General features: G+C 38.7%; 3 protein-coding genes across 5 annotated transcripts in view; all 3 read right to left on the reverse strand.

Annotated features, from left to right (window-relative positions):
- LOC137104385 (sialic acid-binding Ig-like lectin 14) overlaps positions 1-20,176 on the reverse strand; it is a 31,365-nt gene that overhangs the window by 7,934 nt on the left and 3,255 nt on the right. The window contains exons 6-7 of the mRNA XM_067485452.1: positions 13,256-13,561; positions 12,910-13,170 (exon numbers count right to left, since the gene is read on the reverse strand). Coding sequence (XP_067341553.1) covers positions 12,910-13,170; positions 13,256-13,561 — 567 coding nt within the window. The remainder of the gene's footprint in view (positions 1-12,909; positions 13,171-13,255; positions 13,562-20,176) is intronic.
- Positions 6,310-10,274, reverse strand: LOC137104375 (sialic acid-binding Ig-like lectin 13). Of its 3 annotated transcripts, none has more exons than XM_067485438.1 (8): positions 9,972-10,274; positions 9,741-9,802; positions 9,127-9,510; positions 8,607-8,909; positions 8,261-8,521; positions 8,004-8,082; positions 7,874-7,913; positions 6,310-7,653 (listed from the first exon to the last, which is right to left on the reverse strand). In XM_067485438.1, the coding sequence occupies exons 2-8, from the start codon at positions 9,781-9,783 to the stop codon at positions 7,492-7,494; spliced, it is 1,272 nt and encodes a 423-aa protein (XP_067341539.1). In that variant the 5' UTR covers positions 9,784-9,802; positions 9,972-10,274; the 3' UTR covers positions 6,310-7,491. The 3 variants fall into 3 exon arrangements, with proteins under 3 accessions (XP_067341539.1, XP_067341538.1, XP_067341540.1); XM_067485437.1 differs by having other exon boundaries at positions 6,317-7,653; positions 8,004-8,085; positions 9,972-10,271; XM_067485439.1 differs by lacking the exon at positions 9,741-9,802 and having other exon boundaries at positions 6,318-7,653; positions 8,004-8,085; positions 9,972-10,268.
- Positions 19,051-20,176, reverse strand: part of LOC137104369 (sialic acid-binding Ig-like lectin 13) — a 28,934-nt gene continuing 27,808 nt past the window's right edge. Inside the window, exon 8 of the mRNA XM_067485422.1 lies at positions 19,051-20,051. Within this exon, the coding sequence (XP_067341523.1) occupies positions 20,001-20,051 (51 nt within the window). The 3' untranslated portion in view covers positions 19,051-20,000. The remainder of the gene's footprint in view (positions 20,052-20,176) is intronic.

Consider the following 20,176-nt stretch of genomic DNA (forward strand, 5'->3'; position numbering starts at 1 on the left):
ACTCCAGTTATGAGGCAACATACAAACCTCATTTGGTTTCTGTCACACTGGTGGGTAAAGTGTGAGCAGGATTGTGAAGCAAAAGCTTATTTTATTGACTTTAGTTCATCAGTTGTAACAAAAATCTGCATCTAGTGATTGACAGCTTGACTATATTTCTCTTCCTCCAACACACAGCTGGTTGGAACCAACCAACTGTAATAATTAGTCTTTTAGCAGATGCTTTTATTAGAAGTAAATTAGTATTTGAAGTAATAAAGTACACACACACCAGAGGCTACTTGGGGTTCAGTGTCTTGTCCAGGGACACCTTGACATATGGTCAGGACAAACCAGAAGTCCAACCACTGAAACCAAGTGAGGTTTTTGTGTTGTCTCATAGCATTTATTTCCTGACAGCAGCTAAAAATCCAGAATTTCCACATCAGTTACATCAAGACTTCATTGTTTCTCTATTTTGCTGTGAGCTTGTTTGGTAAATCAGATAGACTTAGACTGCTGGGGGACCCACCCCCCGATGCACCAAGCTCCATTCCTCTTCTTGTCCCTGTCTCCTCCTCTCACCCCACAATTGTCACCACTGTATGTCATTAACTCTGTGTGTTTTCTCCCGAAGTTGTCTTTGTCCTTCTCTGTCCCCGTCTCTCTGTCCCTTTCTGCAGGTGTCCCCAGCTTTAGAGCTGTGTGTCTTGCAGCGTGCAGCTACTGGTCCTACCAATCTGCCCGATGTTTTGTTGTTGCTTTTTGTTGCTCTGTTCTTTTCTCTCTCCCCTTTCCACTCACTCCAACCGGTCGAGGCAGATGGTCGTCCACGCTGAGCCTGGTTCTGCTGGAGGTTTCTTCCGTTAAAGGGAGTTTTTCCTCTGCACTGTTGCCTATGGCTTGCTCCAGGGGGAATTGTTGGGTTCTCTCTATACATCTTTATAATCTTGACTTTATTCTGTAAAGTGCCCTGAGATGACTTTGCTATGAATTGGTTCTATATAAATAAAGGTGAATTGAATTGAATTGACCCAGTGCTTCGTGAAAACCTACTCTACAACTCAGCTACAGCAGATTCATGTGATGGAAAAAGTATGTATGTTTATGGAAATAAAGGTTTAATAATCACACTTCAACCAAGTACAAGAAGATGTTGGATCTTCTGTCGATATTCTCTGATGAACCCAAGCTTCAATATTTTAATGCATTTAATAAAATTCAAAACATTAGTTGCAGCTTTTACATATTATTATGGTCAGAGATGTAATTATTTATAGTAATTATACGTTGATATGATTTTTACACTATAGAACAAACATAAGAACATACAACATCACTTAAATGTGGCTGTGTTTTATGTTGGATCAGAGACTAAAAACACATCAGTGCAACAAAAGTGAAGACACCTGTGATTTCCAGTTACCTCTGAGCACCACAGTTTTGTCTAATGTAACATGGTTCCACATGGTGAGGAACAGTCTGAACAAGTCTGAATCCAGACTTTCAGACAATTCATTCTTAGACCAACCAGACTAATTTGTAGTGGATCAGATAAAGTCTCACTGAACAAAACATTTTAGTGATTCTGACCACTGCTGTTCTCAGATTTGTGTTTTGAGAAAATCTATGACTCCATGTAAGTTGTAAGTAAGTAAGATGATAATTAACCGTAGTGCAGTTGTATTCTGATGTATTTGTTTGGTAAAGTATAGTATATACAACATAATCATATGGATGAATGATAAAATAGTAAACACAACTGTAATAGTAATAAAATATGTCACTGTACATTAATAAACTCTAAAAAAGTCAGATACTGTGTTAAGAATTTTTTTTTTCTAAATGTTTATACTTTGTCTATAAATACTTTCTGTGGTACTTTCTACCAAACTATTGTCATAAACAAAATGATTCAATAATAATTTATAAGTGTACAGACTCATTTCCTGTGGGGCTGCAGACTGAGCAGCTCCAAGTATAAATAAGATGAGTGAGTTCATTCAGCCTGAATTAAAAGAGGCCACGTACTGTTTTCACCAAACCCAACTGAGTCTGACGTGTCTGACTGTTGCTGCCATCTAGTGAAGAAGAACGAACAGTACAGCCCCCCACACCCAGTACTCGAGGTTCTTTACTGCCAGGAGGAACACACCCTTCACATCTATAGTGGTGGTGATGTCAGTGTGGTAGTTCAGGTTCAGTAGAGGAGCTTTGGGCACCGTTCAGGTATTTTATCTGGTGGATTTTCAGCCATTCAGGTTGTGGAAAACTGCTAATCAGGAACATTTGGATTTGTTTGAGGTTCTGGGAGACATTTCCTGCAAACTATAATCTGCAGCAACAACTTTTTCCCTCTTTCAGTTCTAACACTAAAACTAACATTACTAATAGTGATTTATTATTTTATTTTTTCTTCACTTCAGCGTAGAGATCCTCTGGGCCGTCAGAAGTCTTTAGGATGTTTGCTCTCTTGGACACTTTGACTTGTGCATACAAAGTGTGCTGTTCATTGTCCTGCACTGAATGTGAGTAAAGTTCAGTTCTCGATCTGGAGAAGTTGATCTCTCCATAGTGGACAGTCTCTCCCTCTGTGGTTGTCTCAGGTTGTTGAGGACCTGGATCTGTGGGACTCTGTGAAAACTGGACCAAACAAGAAATGTTGTGATGAGCTGCAGATGAATGTTCCTCCACGTCCTTTAGTTCACCTCATTCTGTGTCTCATGCAGCTCTCAGCAATGAATAATTCATAGGAATAATAGTCAGATTTATTTGGACACAACAAAAGAAAATGTTATTACCTTCAGATAAATGTCGTGTTGACCATTATATTTAATTTACGGAAATTTTGTGAAATGTATTTATGCCAAAAATAATCACATCACTGTTATGAATTTGTAGAAACAACACTGACCAGTTTGTTGGTTTTAGTAACTGGAAGTGACTTTACACTTGTTGTTTAACTCCCTAACAAAGAACCTGTTCAGTCAAGTGTACAGACTATGAGTGCTGTCATTATAAGTTGTTAGAAACATATTAACAATACAAAACTTCATTGTTTTCCCACCTGTGTCTGTGGAGATTGAGGTTTGGACTTTAACCACCTGGAAGACATAAGAGGACAATCAGTCTAAATTTTCTACTATAATAAAAATCCTGATGTCTTAAACTTCACAAATATGTTACCATGTCATTTTTGAATGAAAAAAACAAGGGTAAAAGCACATTTACCCTTGACCCAAGCAGCTGTGTGCTCTAAGCTTCTAAAGTCAGATTGCTTCTTCTAAAAGCAGTGCTATGGATTTTTATTCAGTCCATTGTCATCATTCCTTTGCAAAGTCTTTTATAGCGTGTGCATGTCTGAAAGCAGCTTAACAGCCAGGCCGCTAGATGTTTTCATGTTTTTCATCTACAAACTTGACTTTTTTTAACTTTGCATTTCATTCATCTAGAGATTCCACTGTTTGCAACAGATAGTACCCAAACCCAGAGATGTCTCAAACTGGCCTATTTGGTGCCACATCAAAATTGCCCGAACCAAACAAAATCAAGACAACAATGGACATCGGAGTAATACAAGGATCTCATGCTGCTTTTACTACGCTGGAGTTACAAAGATCAAAGATGTTGTCGAGGACACATACAAGGTCTGAAGGAGTAGAAATCCAGACGTTTTCAACAACATGAACCCAAATACTCTGTGTAACCAAAGGCAGATTATAGTGAATATGAAAAAGTTCACAGGAACTGAGCTTCAGCAAATCCAGGCTGATGTCAAACACTCCAGAACAAGAGCTCAGACCCTTCCAATTCTATTTAGCAAGATGATTTACAACAAGCCAGTCATTTTAACATTCAAACCAAGGCCGCCAGTCACATGAGCAGCCAAAGTTGAGGAGGAATTATTGAAGATCAATAAGAAACTTGTGTCACTTTGAACTTAACTTATGTATGAAGCCACTGCAGTTAAAGTCTGTTCACAAAGACCAGGTGTGGAAATGTAGGATTTAGAATCCTATACAAAAAAAGAGTTGGGACTCACATCAGGTCACATGATACAGAAAAAGTACAAGGCAGAGAAGGAAACATTGTTGTAAAAGTAAAACTCCATGCAAAACCTCAACAATTAAGAAGGTACACAAAGAAATGTAATGACTACAATCAGAATAAAACTTTTCAAAAAGGTTTTATCACCTGTTGAACCACCAGAAAAGAAGTGAAGAAGTTATGAGCTTCTGCCATGATCGTCCATAATGATCAAAGAACTTGGATGGAACAGGACAGGAGGAACCATTTAAGTGCAACACAAAATTCATAGAGGAAATTCACGGTTGATGAGATAACTAAAGTCATCAAACAAATGTATAACTGAAAATCTCCTGAACCAGATTAGTCTGGTTTGAGCATCTTTTCATGAAGACCAAAAACAAAAGCATTTAGTGACATTGTTAGGATCCAGGCCCCAGACTTGATTTTAACTTGATGCCCTCTGATCAGCCCATACACACAGTTCCTAACTAACTTTTTTTTGTAGTCCATCAGATCTCTCTGTTCGTTGCCTCACTTGGGTCTACCTATTCACAGACCCTGACAGACATCATGAAAGATCCAAGAAGTATTACTTTGTGATTAACATGTGGAACTACCTACCTATTTTTGGAAGCCAACAATTCAAAGGACCCAAAGAACTGTCACCCATAACTTCCAACAACATACAAGCTCTTAATGGATGCATGGAAATAGATGATAGATTAACAGGTTGGTTGTCAAAGGTCATTTAGAGGATGTGAAGACCAGGTGTTAGTGAATAGAATAGTTATAGAATTGCAAAAGGCAAGAAGGCATTCGATAATTTACCTCATACCTTGATTGTTGCAATTATTGAGATCTGTCGAGTAAATCCAATTATTACTTAAATTGTTGAAGCATGTATGAGAAAGAGGAAGACTGAAATGTGCTTTTATTACAACAAAGTTCACATTAAGAAAGAAAACATCTGCATGGAACAAGGAATATCTTAAGGTGACTCCTTGTTTTGCTTCTTGTTTATTTAGCATTGATTATCTTCACCAATATGCTAAACAGACATGTGGAAGCCTGATGATTGTTTCAAACTCCATTCTTCAAGTCACTTTGTTTGGTTTCCAGCCAATTCAGATGGAAATATTGAATTCTGAGAACAATTAGCCGAAGCTCCAGTCTCATGCTTAACATGGGGGAGAATTAAGAATTATATTTCATGTTGAATGGTCTTGTTTTAACAAGTTGTGTATTTAACATTTCACTGCTTAAGGCTACTAGCTGAGGTTAGGAAAGAAGAGAGAAGAAGCTTTAGTGACTGGAAGAGGTGGATGACAGTTGTCTTCTTGCTTTAGTGTGTTCTATGTACTTAAACCTGGGTCAAGGTAGATGTGTGTCATACTACGCAGGAAGTAGAGTAAAAAATTGCAAAGTCACAGGCAAAGTGAGCAACAGCATAAGTAGAGCAGACAGACACTAGATTTGTTTTTAATCTCATTTCTAACACATGTTTGGTCTTTCTTCATATGATTACTCAACATCACAGTGAGGTTACAAGTAAAAATACCAAATAACCTAATGTGGCCATTTAAAGAAAATGGTTGTATTGTGCTGACTTTAACAAACAAAACAAGAAATTATTAATCTTCAAATAGATTAATAGAAGTTTGATCTGTAGGAAAAGCTCCAGTTTATGTCTGTGTTAATTATTAAAAGTGAACATGACACATATTTGTCACTTATGCTTCTATCTCAACCATCTGTGTCCTGAGGAAGTCAAACACCCAGATATAGTAGTTTTGATGTCAAGCCCAAAGTGCTTGTGCACAATGGCTCCCATGTTATTTCCGTAGCACTAGTGTTAGTGGTCTTACAATGAGATCTTGTCAAGTCATGTTTTAAAATAGATGCTTATGCTTAACAAAACCATTTCTAAATAAAAGCACATATGTCTCCATAATTTATGTTCTCTACCAGAGAATCCTGATTGAGAATAACAGCTCATCAGTCTGTGGGCTAAAGTCCAGTTGCTACCGTTTATTTCTTGGTTTGAGTTTGAACCCCATTCTATGCAACAACAGAGCTGCTTATTGTGCTTTGTCGACTACCAACGCACTACATCATTGTTGAATCACAAATCAGGTAATTTTTATGCAGGAATTTTGAAAAAAAAACTTTTGCCATATGCACCACAGGAATAAATGCTCGCCGGTGCACATAACTGTGTTCCAAAACTCACAGACCCATTTAATCGCATATCAGAGCAGTTAAACTGCAATGTAGTTACGAACACTCGACTGGTCTCGACTGGTGCTGCTGTTGTTTGGTTTTGATGTTCAAACTGCAGGATTTTCATTTCAAATTAAGCAATTTTAAAAGCATAGGAGATCAAAGACATGGAGACAGATTTAATATTTCAATCTTAAAAACAAGTCATTATCACACATCTGGTGATGAATTATTTCTGAATTTTTATTCCAGGGAACTGAGATCTTGCAGAAATCAATGATAAAATGTGACATTAGCCCCAAACAAACATGAATGTGGCCTTTAGCAGTTAGAAAAAAAAAACAGTGGATGAAGTCATGACTGAGAACACAGAATCTGCACAGCAGTGAGTTGGAAAATATTCAGGAGCAAGATCATGTCTGTGACCCCCTCACACTGATAGGCTGATTGGCCGGGTTAGGAATATCCCCACTGAAAATCAGAAGGGGCAATTCAGACCTGTAGCGTGGCCCCCAGCCTATTTAAACCAGTTCCTGCAGCCAGTTAAAGGTTAAAGGAAACATATGAAACCAGTCCAACTCTTCCACAGTAGCTGCTGTCGAGCTGTTGAGCAACTTTCTGTGTACAGATTCAGTTCCAGTGCAGCTGCAGACGGAGGTGCTGTCTGTATTATTTTTATTAGTCATCATTTCCTGGAAAAACTGACAGTAAAAACAGCTACAAATACTGACCACAGCCTGAATGACAACAGACCACATTTTGTCACCACCAAACCCAAAACCTCAGTTTCATGTGTTTAAGTTTTGCTGCCTTCCAGTGAACTACAGGGTTCAATAAAACACCCAGATCCTTGAATTGTTCCACCACATTCTGTCTGATGTTTAAACCTGCATATGTTCAATTTAATGTAACTGTCTGAAATAGGTCTGTGGAGGTTCTCATTGAAACAGGTCATGGTGTTTCCAGGTGTTCATTTTGAGGGCAGCTGGACCTCCTCAACTGGATCTTTCAGAACAACAAACCATTTTAGATAAGAGGTGGAATGTCTTCATTTCAAGTCCAGTTGACCATGTTTGTAGCTCTTTGGGATCAGCACACAGTGTCATCATAAAGTAGACACATCAGTCAGACTTGGTGATAACTGACATGTAGCCATCAATAATAATAATAACAATTTAATATTTGATTAAGACGCATCCTGATAATCTTTTTTTTTAAATAACCATAGAGATGGAGCATCAGCAGTCTGTCTTTAATTGTGGGCTAGGAGACATGTATCTGTGCATACACTGTGTCCTGCTGCTGTCCACTGTCCTGCTCTGTTGCAGCTGTCATCCCGAAGATGTCAATCTCTCCATAATGGACACTTTCTTCTTCTTTTGTTCTGCCACATACTTGAAGAACAGCAGCATCACTCTTTGGACTCTGAATAATTGATAATCATCAGAACAATCAGATTAAATTACATCCAAAGATGCGCAAGTTACACAAGTAATGTTGGAACTCAACAAAAACACGATTTGCTTGTAGATACACAACTTTAACTATTAAAGTGTCCACAAATTTAGTCCAGTTCAGAAGTTATGTGTGCAGTTATTAGAAACATATTCACAACACATAAAACTAGGTTTTAACATTTACCCACCTGTGGTTGATGTGAAGATTGATGTGGTGCCTTTAACAGCCTGTAAGACAAATAATAACATTCATTCAAGTTTGAAAAAAGAACCTGTAATTAGCTGATGATGTGACACTTTATGTTTTAAGATACTCACAGAAGGGCAACAACTACAAAGATGAACAAAATAACACCAATGGTTCCTCCAACAATTTTCCATAGAGCATTCTTCTGTCCTACTAAAACATAAGTCAGGACAATCAGTTGTGACTTATCTTCTTTTCTATGACTCAGTCCATTCAAATTTGTGTTTAACATCCTATTTTGCTCCTGGTATTTAATTCAAACACATCATACACAATTTAGATAATTTGTTACTCCATATAATAATTAGGAGTGCAGTTCAGTGTTTACCTTCAGTTCTCAGCTGGATCAGTGCTGATGTCTGGTTTCCAAGATCATTAGCAGCCACACAGTAATAAACTCCTCCCTGTGTTGCATTAAAGCTGTAAAAGGCTCCTTCAGACACAGTCCTGGCTCCATCTTTGCTGCTCTTGAACCAGGTGAAGTTGCTGACAGGAGGCTGGGCTCTGCTGGAGCAGCTCAGATTCACCCAGGTCCCTGCTGACACCAAACCTGATGGACTGATGGAGGCTGACGTGTCCTTGGGGGCATCTGAGGAAAATGGGACATGGATTTTGTTGATTCAAATCAGCTTCATGTGCTGACAGGATCCAATACCAAACTCTGTTTGTCTTACATGAAACTCTGAGCGTCTCTTGTGTCTCTGCTGTCCTGACGTCTCTTCCTCCATTCACAGGATATGTGGCAGAACAGCTGATGGTGGATCCATCATGTCTGTCTGACAGAGTGATGGTCTCCTGGATTTTAGTTGTAAAGGTTCCATTTGTGTTCACTATGTTGGTGTGAGGGTCTTGTTGCAGAGTCCAGGTGAGTTTAGGAGGGGAGTGTGGACAGGGAGTGAGAGCTGAGCAGGTTATAGTGACAGACTCCTTCTCCTTCAAATCACCTGAGATTTTAATGATGGGGCTCAGAGCAGAATCTGGAGTTTACAGTGACACATTTACTCTAAAGAACTTTACAGTTTTTTCCAGTGTTAAACACATTTGACACATTTATGTTTTAGCAACTGTGAACTGATAATTTTATATTAATTATTCAGATTATAAAGTGTAAATTGGCATTACAGAGTTTGTTGTTTAGGTCAAAGCTCTAAAAAAAATTGTAACCAAAATTATGAAAAGAAAACTCTCTCTTACCTTTAACTGTTATTTGAAGAAGATCACAGGAAGCTGTTGCCTTGAATGGTTCGTTCTCTATTCTGAAGTAATATGTGTCTGTGTGTGTTGTGGTTAAATTAGAAAATACAGTGGTGCAGTTTTTCTCTCTCAGGTTTCCAGTGATCTTCAATGGATAAATAGTAACTGTCCCACTGCTGTTGAAGATCACATAGTTTGGATGATCTTTAATTCTGGAGTCATTTTTAATCCAAACTCCAAAGATTTCTCTTGTGCTGCTGAATCCTTCTTCTGATTTAGGTCTAAAGTTACATGGGATCATCAAACAGGATCCACTCAGTGCTTCCATCTTCTGTGGTGCAGTAATGTGGAGCTTTGCTCCCTTAGGACAATCAGCTGAAGCTCCTGTATATTCCATTTCGCAATTAACAACATGTAAGAAAATGAGAACGAAGAGGAAGTTCAGTTATATTTCTTTTAATATTTTCTAGATGTAAAATGTAACGTTCCAGTCAGAACATGAAGAGTTGGATAAAGTGTCTCTATCTGTTCTGGTCTTTGTCTTTGTTTCTAAATGAAGTTTCCATTGGAAATGATTTGAGTAATGTCACCAAATAAGTGAACAAACAGCTCACCTGAAACAAAGAGGACACACAGTAACATGCCGAGCAAATCCATGTTCACACACACTTGTTCCCTGAAAACATGAAATTTAAAATTTACATTTTCACTGGTTTTAATAGTATCATTGCTGGATCATTGTAAACACCTGCAGAATTTTTAAACTAGTTAAAATATATTTAAAACATTATCAGTACAACACAGAATAAGGAAATAAAAGTCAAAACCAATCAATGTTTTCTTACCAAATGCAACTTCGGTTAAATGAAGAACAGTGCAAAGAAAAACAGCAAAGTCTTTTGAAGACGTTTGAGAATTTCAGAGCTGTAAATCATCCTGTAGCCTCACAGTCACTATAAAAAGGAAAGACGACAACTGACATGTCTGACATCACATGACCTCCATGACCAATGAAAAACATAGTTTGAACCTCACATGTTCATATGCTGTTATAAAGGAAGTCAGATACATTTTCACACACAGCGTTTTTACTGGTGTCTGTAACAGTGACATTACAGCAGTGACACATTATACTGAAAAGAAATTACAAAATCTTTCCGTTGTGTAAAGACAGATTCTTCACCAAATGTCTGTCATTTACTGTATTTAATGTAAAATATCCAATGGAAAACAGTAACAAGGTCTAATAATTATTTTATTAAAGTCATTAATTTCTATCAAAGCCAACTCAGCTGCCACGATTCAAATTACTTTGTGTTTTGCTGACTTTACTAAAGAAACAGGAAAAAGACAAGGTTACAGAAATATGTCATTCTTGCAGGACTAGAATCTCTTTAAAACAAATGAATCCCATTTTCACTTCACACTAACAAGTAGGAACACAAAGAAATGATGCAGAGTCGATCAGATAGTAAATGTTGGTCCATACATGATGAACAACTTCCTCTTCTGCTCATGTTGACGACTCGGCCGATTTGCTGTTATTTTCTGCTGTTTCCTGTGGAAATGAACACAGAGACAGTGGTGTTAGTGCTCTGCAGTGAATCTACTGCAGCTCAAAGTGTTTCAGTCTCAGTTCAGCTCCAAGTGGATTTTACTTAATTACTGTTGCAACATGATATTAGTGGAGAACTTAGTCCACTGTATGAACATGTTAAACATGATGCTGTAACAAAGTTGATCAGTAATGATGCAGCTCTCCTCATCTGGTGACTGACCTTAACTTTAGTGAAGGATCTTAATCTAAACCAGCTGAAAGAGAAAGACAATGCTGTGATGATGATGATGATGATCAGTCTAATACAATCAAACCACATGTAAAATGACACCAGTCAGTTTGTAGATGTGTAGAAAAGTTTGTCTCACCACTCAAAGATGATCAATGTACTGACAAGCAGCACAATTCCCAGGACTTTTATTATAACATAGTTACCAACCAGCTCAGATGTTTCACCTGTAACACAATAACAAAACCACTTCTTACTTACAGGAAAACTATGCAACAATGAAACAATAAAACAGGACGTTCTGCTGTTACTTTCAAACATCTGCTGGCGTCCTGTTGAAAATTGAAAACCCAAATCATTTGTGTCAGCAGTAGAACATTCTGTCTCTATCATTGTTAGTGACTTTAAAACCATAAACATGTGTATCAGCTTTGATCAGTTCTAGTCTTTCATCACTGATCATGAACCGGGTGAAAACAAGAGACAAGGGACAGTGGATCAGTGGGACTGATCTCCACTGAAGTGTTGCTGAGAGAGTATGGACGATTTGGTACATGAGAGAAGATTTGTACGGACCAACTGAACCAAGACAGGTGTAATGCACATGTATTCAGAGGTCCCCTGATTATTTTTTCAATCAAATTCAGTTTATTTAGATAGCTCCCAAAACTAACTGAGTCATCTCAAGACACTTTACAATGTCGAGGCCTTAAATAATTATAGAGAAACCCAACAAATCCTCTTTGAACAAGCGCTAGGCAAAGGTTGAAAGGAAAACCTCCTTTAATGGTAGAATCCTCCAGCAGAACCAGGTTCAGGATGGTTGATAGTCTGCTTTGACTGGTTGGGGTGAGTGGAGAGATGAAAGAAAAAAGAAAAGAGTGACAACCTGTGACAATAGTCACAGAGGTGATGAGCAACTTCCAGAGGCCACCAAGACGACACAAAGCCATGAATTAATACCTCTGCATCAGGCATGGATATAAAAGGTCAAATATGAGCTATGTTACATTGGTTGAAAAAGACGGTGGCATCAATTAAGGGGGTTAAATGTGACTCCAAGATTCTCAGCTGTCAAGCTCTGAAAAATCACATAGTTATCAAGTGTTATTGTTAACTTTTCAGACAAGTGTCTGAAGCCAATGACCAACATCTCAGTTTTAAATTTTCAATTCAAAAACAGTATGTTTTTTGACATCCATTTTTCCAAAGCAACAGAGAAGAGTTGACGGCCAAGAATCGAAACCTGAGGTAGTTGATATTTCCCATCAGAAAATGCAAAAGTAATTGAAAAAGTTTACTCTTACACATGTGAGCTGAAAGCTGTTCAGCTGTTCAGACACAACTCTTTCTAGGACTGTGGGGAAGAGCAGGAGGTTAGAGGCTGGTTCATAATTATTTAGTGACCCTCGGACTCTGGTCCATGTTGCCCTGGTGAGCATCTCTGTCTCTCCCTCCCTGCTGTGTCACCTAATCAGCATCAACTCCCCACCAGTTACCTCCTCTTTATATATTGAAAAGGAAAATAATTGGATTTTGAATCAGAGTTGATTGACTTGCTTTGAGTGAGGCCCCATTGTACAGATGTGTTACTCATTTATTCATCCCTATTTAACACTGTGACCAGACGTTCAAATTTTGAACTTTTATTGCAAGTACGAACACATCTACAAACCATCTCTAGACCAAGTGACAAAGACTTCTCATACATGTAACTAATATGTCAGATGTTTGCTGGATAGACCCTCTGGTGTCATCTGATGAAAAATATCCCCTGTCCATGACTTACTGTGACTTTTCTCTTATTTGGAACAATGTATCAATATTGATACATTAATATGATATTGTGACACTCATGGAAGGTCAGAGGTCAAACTTTGCTTTAACAGCACAGTTTAGGAACATTTGAAAACCAGTCTCAAGCAAATCTCAGCAACTTAGATTTTAAACCAATATCTGCGTGAAACTATTGGATTCAGTTCAGTTCAGTATTTACCTCCAATACTCAGATGGATCAGTGCTGACGTCTGGTTTCCAAGATCATTAGCAGCCACACAGTAATAAACTCCTCCCTGTGTTGCATTAAAGCTGTAAAAGGCTCCTTCAGACACAGTCCTGGCTCCACCTTTGCTGCTCTTGAACCAGGTGAAGTTGCTGACAGGAGGCTGGGCTCTGCTGGAGCAGCTCAGATTCACCCAGGTCCCTGCTGACACCAAACCTGATGGACTGATGGAGGCTGACGTGTCCTTGGGGGCATCTGAGGAAAATGGGACATGGATTTTGTTGATTCAAATCAGCTTCATGTGCTGACAGGATCCAATACCAAACTCTGTTTGTCTTACATGACACTCTGAGCGTCTCTTGTGTCTCTGCTGTCCTGACGTCTCTTCCTCCATTCACAGGATATGTGGCAGAACAGTTGAAGGTGGATCCATCATGTCTGTCTGACAGAGTGATGGTCTCCTGGATTTTAGTTGTAAAGGTTCCATCTGTGTTTTCCTCTATGTTGGTGTGAGGGTCTTGTTGCAGAGTCCAGGTGAGTTTAGGAGGGGAGTGTGGACAGGGAGTGAGAGCTGAGCAGGTTATAGTAATAGACTCCTTCTCCTTCAAATCACCTGGAATTTTAATGATGGGGCTCGGAGCAGAATCTGGAGTTTACAGTGACACATTTACTCTAAAGAACTTTACAGTTTTTTCCAGTGTTAAACACATTTGACACATTTATGTTTTAGCAACTGTGAACTGATTATTTTATATTAATTATTCTAAGTGTAAATTGGGATCATAGAGTTTGTGGTTTAGATCAAATCTGTAAAACTAAATTTGTAACCAAAATTATGAAAAGAAAACTCTCTCTTACCTTTAACTGTTATTTGGAAAGGATCACAAGTATCTGTTGCCTTGAATGGTTTGTTCTCTATTCTGAAGTAATATGTGTCTGTGTGTGTTGTGGTTAAATTAGAAAATACAGTGGTGCAGTTTTTTTTTTTGGATGATCTTTAATTCTGGAGTCATTTTTAATCCAAACTCCAAAGGTTTTTCTTGTGCTGTTGAATTCCTGTTCTGATGTAGAACTAAAGTTACATGGGATCATCAAACAGGATCCACTCAGTGCTTCCATCTTCTGTGGTGCACTAATGTGGAGCTTTGCTTCCTCAGAACAATCAGCTGAAGCTCCTGTAAATTCAGTCTCGCAATTAACAACATGTAAGAAAATGAGAACGAAGAGGAAGTTCAGTTATATTTCTTTTAATTTTCTAGATGTTTTTCTAGATGTAAAATTTTACTTTCCAGTCAGAACATGAAGAGTTAGAAAAACTGTCTTTATCTGCTCTGGTCTTTGTCTTTGTTTCTAAATGAAGTTTGCATTGGAAATGATTTGAGTAATGTCACCAAATAAGTGAACAAACAGCTCACCTGAAACAAAGAGGACACTCAGTAACATGCCGAGCAAATCCATGTTCACACACACTTGTTCCTGCAAACACAATAAAACCAATACTTTGTTTTAATCAATGACACAGCTTTGCAAACATCTGCTGAACTTTGAAATGATTTATAGTATATTTTAACATTTTTTAATTACACAAAAACATCAACAACAAAAAATTAGGTTTGAGAAGTAGAAGTAGTGAAAAAGTTTTCTTACCAAATGTAACATCAGCTAAACACTAAAAGACGTAATGAACCATGTAACCACCAGTCGTCATATGAAAGAAAGAGGAGTTTATTTTTAGGAAGGTGAATTTTATTTCCAGATGTCACATGACCCCTGACGACCAATAGAGTTTAGAAACACAGGTTTAGTTCTTACAGCTCATGTCCTGTGAATGAGGAAGTCAGTATCTTCTTCACATCTTTCTAATGAATATTGTATTCACACATACAGTGTTTCTACATGTGTGAATGTGTCTTTATATCTGAGATCAACATGTTTATTTCATTTGAACACATTTAACATGCATCTAATGGAAACACCAACAACACGGTCGAATCGTCTTTTTAGAATCGTAAAATCAAAGAAACACTCCTTTCATGTCTATTGCAGGAGGAACCAGAGTACAGCTATTAAACATCCACAACATCTAAAAATAGTTACATTAAAGTCATTCAAGGCATTTAACCATGAGACTCTGTATTTATTAGATTTAAACTGGAAAAGTATAAGAAGTGTATCAACTATTGGTTTGGTTCTATTACTTCAATACAAAGACATAAGATTTATTTAGATTGTAACTCATCCACCAGTTTTTGTGCAGTTGATGTCCACTGAAATTTCCAAAACAATCTGTCTCCTATGTTTTATGCTGCAGAAGGAGAAGATGTTGGGTTTTCCTGCATTAATCAAAGTAAAATCAGGATATGGCCTGCTCCTCTCCACTGTCCTGCAGTGAGTCAGAGGACAGTTTCTTCTTCTGTGGTTCTGGTTGGGTCTTGATAAACTGGATCTTCCCCCGTTAGACTTTGTGATAGAATATTCAGACAAAAGTTAACAAAATAATTTAAAAATGTATTTGTTGATACAACACTAGACTGTTGATTGGTGTTTCTAACAGGATGTGTCTCCTCACATTTCCTGTGTGACTCATTAATGAGGAACCCAACCCACTGAGTCCAGTGTAGATGTTATAACTGCATTTGGTGAATAACACACAATACTGTACAGTACATCTTAAATGTTTTCCCACCTGGGTTTCATGTGAAGATGGATGTTTTGGCTTCAACCACCTGGAGACAGAAGAAGGCTGATAGTTTTTTTTGTTCTGATACAATAATTATCACAGCAGCCTCCACCTCCATCTCCCTCTCCCCTCCTTCCCCTACTCTGTGTGTGTGTGTGTGTGTGTGTGTGTGTGTGTGTGTGTGCACCTGGACCTGCAGCAGCAGCCACACCTGCACTCAATCTCCCACCTTGATCACAGGTGTTATATACCAGTCTCCAACACGCCACAAGTCGATAGGTTGTCTTAGTAAACCACATGGTATCAGAAGACTGTAGCCTTTGTTTATGAGCTTCTAGAACAGTCCTTGTTTCTCTCATATTGTGGAATGAGGTCACTCAGTAACATGCTGACCAAGTGCATTCTCTGAACTCTGCTGCCACACCTCAGCAGACCTTCTGACTTCTCTTTAGACCAGTGCTTCCAAAGGAAGCTGTCCCAGCAGGGGACACATAGAAGATGACTTGTCTCAGATACTTGCTAATTAGCTTCCTGGCCAATGTGTATTCACCTGTATGTATGTTTTGTTGATTTGCATTGAGTTATTCCTTTGTGCTTTTGTGTAAATGCAGCTGCTGAACTGAGTTTAAAAGACACCAAAACCTGTAAAAACCTGGTGAATCTGATTGACCCACTCTGGAGTTAAGACCTGTTCTGTCTGTGTTTCTCCCTCTTGCTGACTAAACTCACCATAACCAAGACTGCGAGCTGCCTTTTGCCTCCTAAACTTGCCTCACACTTTTTGCCACGACAGTTCCCTGCAAACACAATCAAAATTGTACCTTTACCTTGTTTTAACTGTTTCATTGACTGATTGATGATTGACATCTGCAGAACTTTTAATGTAAGAAACATCCTTTCAAAATATTGCTAAGCATAACGCTGTGCTTCTTACCAAGCAAACTCAGTTAAAAGAAGAACAAAAACTAAAGAGGATTTGCTTTGAGTGTCTTTCTTCAGTGTTTGCAGAGATCCCAAATATCACATGACATCGATGACCAATAAAGTTCAAACCCACAGCTCAGACCTCACTGTTTAAGGAAGTCAGATATTATCTGAACATCTTTAAGAAGAAAACGTTGTCATTCACACATACACAATTTTTGACATCTGTAAATATCCCATTATAGCAGCTCTCATCTTCAGTTACACACCCGCACAAGCTCAATGACATCTGTGTCCACCCCCCTAATTCCATCTCGAGACACACAGAGTGCACTCCCTGCCCCACCTTCCCCTTCAGACAACCAGACTGCAGATAAAACCCCTCCAGACACCCTGGAGACCCTCAGGATATGAGAAGAGGAGCCGACTCACAGACAGAAACCCAGGAAGTCTGCAGGCCCAGATAAAGTCGGCCTCTCCTCACTGAAAGCCTGCGCCAATCTTCACCAGCACCTTCAACAGATCACTGGGGCTGTGTGAAATCCCCTCCACCTTCAAACATTCAATCATAATTCCAGACCCTATCACAGGACTAAACTACTACAGGCCATGACTGTAGACCCCCTGAAGTATCAACTTGTCAGTGGATGATGCTGTTAACATCAGAGTGCATTTCTTCACCCCTACACTGTCTCTCCCATCATGTCCTCCAGCCCTGTGTCCACTGTGGAAACCTTCGTATTCCTGAGGTCGACCACCTGACAAGACTTGAGGTGGGAAAACAACATCGACTCTGTCCTCAGAAAGGCTCAGCAGAAGATGTTCTTCCTGCAGCAGTTGACAAAGTTCAACCCAACACAGGAGCAGCTGATCCATTTCTGCTCTGCTATCATTAAACCTGTCCTGTGCTCCTCTGTTACAGTGTGGTTCAGCGCAGCCACAAAAGTTGGCAAGAACGGATTGTAGTGCACAGTGAGGCCTGCAGAAGAATCACTGGTGCTCCCCTGTCCACTCTCCAGCACTTGTACACATCAAGAGCCAAAAGATGGGTGAAGAAAATCACCACTGACCCCTCTCACCGTGGACACAACCGCCAGAGGTCTGTCAAAACCACCAGACACCATCACACTCATCAACAGCTGACCTCATATTTACTGCTACATTGCTGCCTGCTTGCGTGCTGTACTGTACACACTGTGCAGACTAATACTCAACAGCTACATCCCCATACAATGACTAAACACACAAACACACACTGCACTTAGGTTTGATTCTTTATGTCATTTTTATAACTCTGTAGCTGTTAGTCTTTGTCTGTAATTATCTGAGAAGTAAATTCCTTGTATACAGTAGATCCAGAAATTATTCCCAGCACTTATTTACTTTGTTCAAGCACCTTTAGCACCAATTACAGCCTCAAGTCTTTTGGAGTATGATGCTACAAGCTTGTCACACCTATTTTTGGGCAGTTTTTTCCATTCTTCCCAAAGGTGGAAAGGATCAGTGAAAATGTCGGTTCCTGGACTTCAGTTCTCTTTAGTTTTGTTTCCTTCTCGTGGCTTTTATTTTGTAATCACTGAGTCTCACTTTCTACTTAGTTTCTTTACCTTCAATCTCCTTGTTACATATGATTTTTGTCATCCGTGCCCCCATGTATTTATACCCAGCTCTCCTCACTGTTCCTCACCAGATCGTGTCTCCTTTCCTCCTCCCTGAACCCTGAACATTTCTGTGGACAGTCACTGCTTTTGGACATTGTTCTCCCCGTTGTGTGTTCTCCCTCAGTGATCAGCCTGATCTTCATGTTTGGACAATCTCCTCTTACGTTTTAGTCTGAGGTTTGGTTTCCTGTTTGTTTCATTCTGTTTCAGTGTTTTGGTTTTGTCTTCTGTTATTTTCACTTTCTTAGTCCTGGTTTTATGTTTGAGTATTTATTTGTCCCCTTCTGTCAGTCTGAGTTTTATGTTTAGTTATTACTATGTTTTTTCCCCTTTTGGAGTGATTTTCAGTTGTTCAACCTTTTTGTTAATAAACCCTCCTTCACTTCCAAACCCCCCTTGCTGTCTTCTCTTTTTGGTCCTAATTATAAAATTAACTACACTCAGGTAGTGTGACAGGAAACAGGATGCACCAGAGCTCAATTTTGTGTTTCATTGCAAAAGCCGTGAATACAGAGGTTTAAGCGTTTCAGGAATTTTAGAAACAAAGGAGAAATCAAACTACCAACTCAGGCAAAATGGGACAAATGTTTAAATGTGTTTTTACTTTGTGTGGTGCAGAGTTTAACAAGGGAACTCAAAGCAATAAAAATACATTACATTCACCTTCACCACTAAACAAGGACACGTGACACAGACGATCACTTTCGGTCTGTATCACATGTTCAGAATGAAAGTTTTTTGCAGTGTCTTTTCAGGATGTGCTGTGAACGTTATATTAGACCTGTCTTGGAATGTTGCATTGAGACACATTTACTTTTCACTCAGGAACAAACGGCAAGAAAAAAGACTTTTTACAAAAACTTCACACAGGGATCTTTATTTACATAGGTAATGTTATAAAAGTTTAGATGTCTCAAATTGTCCTGAAGAGATGTCTACATACTGAACTTGTACACAATGTTGGTGGACGTCCACAGTTTTATTTTGTAATTATGATATTCTACTTAGTTTGAACATCTGTATATTTCCACAACAGGTCATAGATAAACATCTGTATTTGGAGTCTGTTTGTTTAGACTTTCAAAATGGGTCTGAAACAGATGTCCAGGTTCCTAAATCTGAAATGGACATCTGTAGATTTGGAATTGGGTAGATGTGGATGTGTAATGGTCGTCCAAAGTTACCGTTTGGAAGATGTCCCACAAGGTATAGAAGAGGATTATTTATTTGATTTATGACTTCTGACCAAAAGTTCTGAAATGTAAGAAAAAAGTCAGAACTCACATAATTTTACCACAGTGGTCTTAATCCTGTTCCATTAAGATGTAACACATATGTAAATTGACTTGAAACAGAAAATGATTATTTTGTCTGTTTCTTGATTTACAATAACGTCTAAAATATAACAGACATCCAGACATTTAACCCAAACAGGGCGTCTGTAGACGTCTGAATTAGTTGTCGTACACACATAATACTTATTTGTGATGTCTGTTAATGTCCATTTAATGTTTGAACAAACATGTTTCCAGCTTCTGTTGCACATCCATAGACATCCACAGAGGAACTGAATAGGTCCTTATCAGACATCTCAGTATATCTAAAAAAAACATTAACACCTGTGTTTGAACTTGCATGTGTCACAAAGGGAGAAATTGGATTATTCATTTAATCCTGGTGTCTTTCAAAAAGTAATAACATTTGTTCCTGGAGAAAAATTTGGTCCATTTTACTGTAAAGCAGAAACAAAGAAGTGAACATACAACAGAAAACACAGTAAATCTTCTTTTTGTAATGAAGATGAAAACGTCCTCTTTCCGTCATCGTGTCAACTCAGTCACTGTGTGGACGTGGTCGGCTTCTGCTGTTTCCTGTGGACATGAACACAGAGACAGTGGTGTTAGTGCTCTGCAGTGAATCTACTGCAGCTCAAAGTGTTTCAGTCCCAGTTCAGCTCCAAGTGGATTTTACTAAACTGCTGCAACATGACATTAGT

This window comes from Channa argus, chromosome 19 (assembly GCF_033026475.1).
Source record: "Channa argus isolate prfri chromosome 19, Channa argus male v1.0, whole genome shotgun sequence".
Classification (NCBI taxonomy): Eukaryota; Metazoa; Chordata; class Actinopteri; order Anabantiformes; family Channidae; genus Channa; species Channa argus.

Bases quoted from the DNA above. Each gene is read 5' to 3' on its own strand.
- LOC137104375 (XM_067485437.1), bottom strand. From the start codon at position 9,783: ATGGATTTGCTCGGCATGTTACTGTGTGTCCTCTTTGTTTCAG. The intron at 8,086-8,260 runs GTAAACACTGAA...CTTATGTTTTAG, and splicing joins GATCCAGCTGAGAACTGAAG to TAGGACAGAAGAATGCTCTA. The intron at 7,654-7,873 runs GTGGGTAAATGT...TCAATTATTCAG, and splicing joins AATCTTCACATCAACCACAG to AGTCCAAAGAGTGATGCTGC.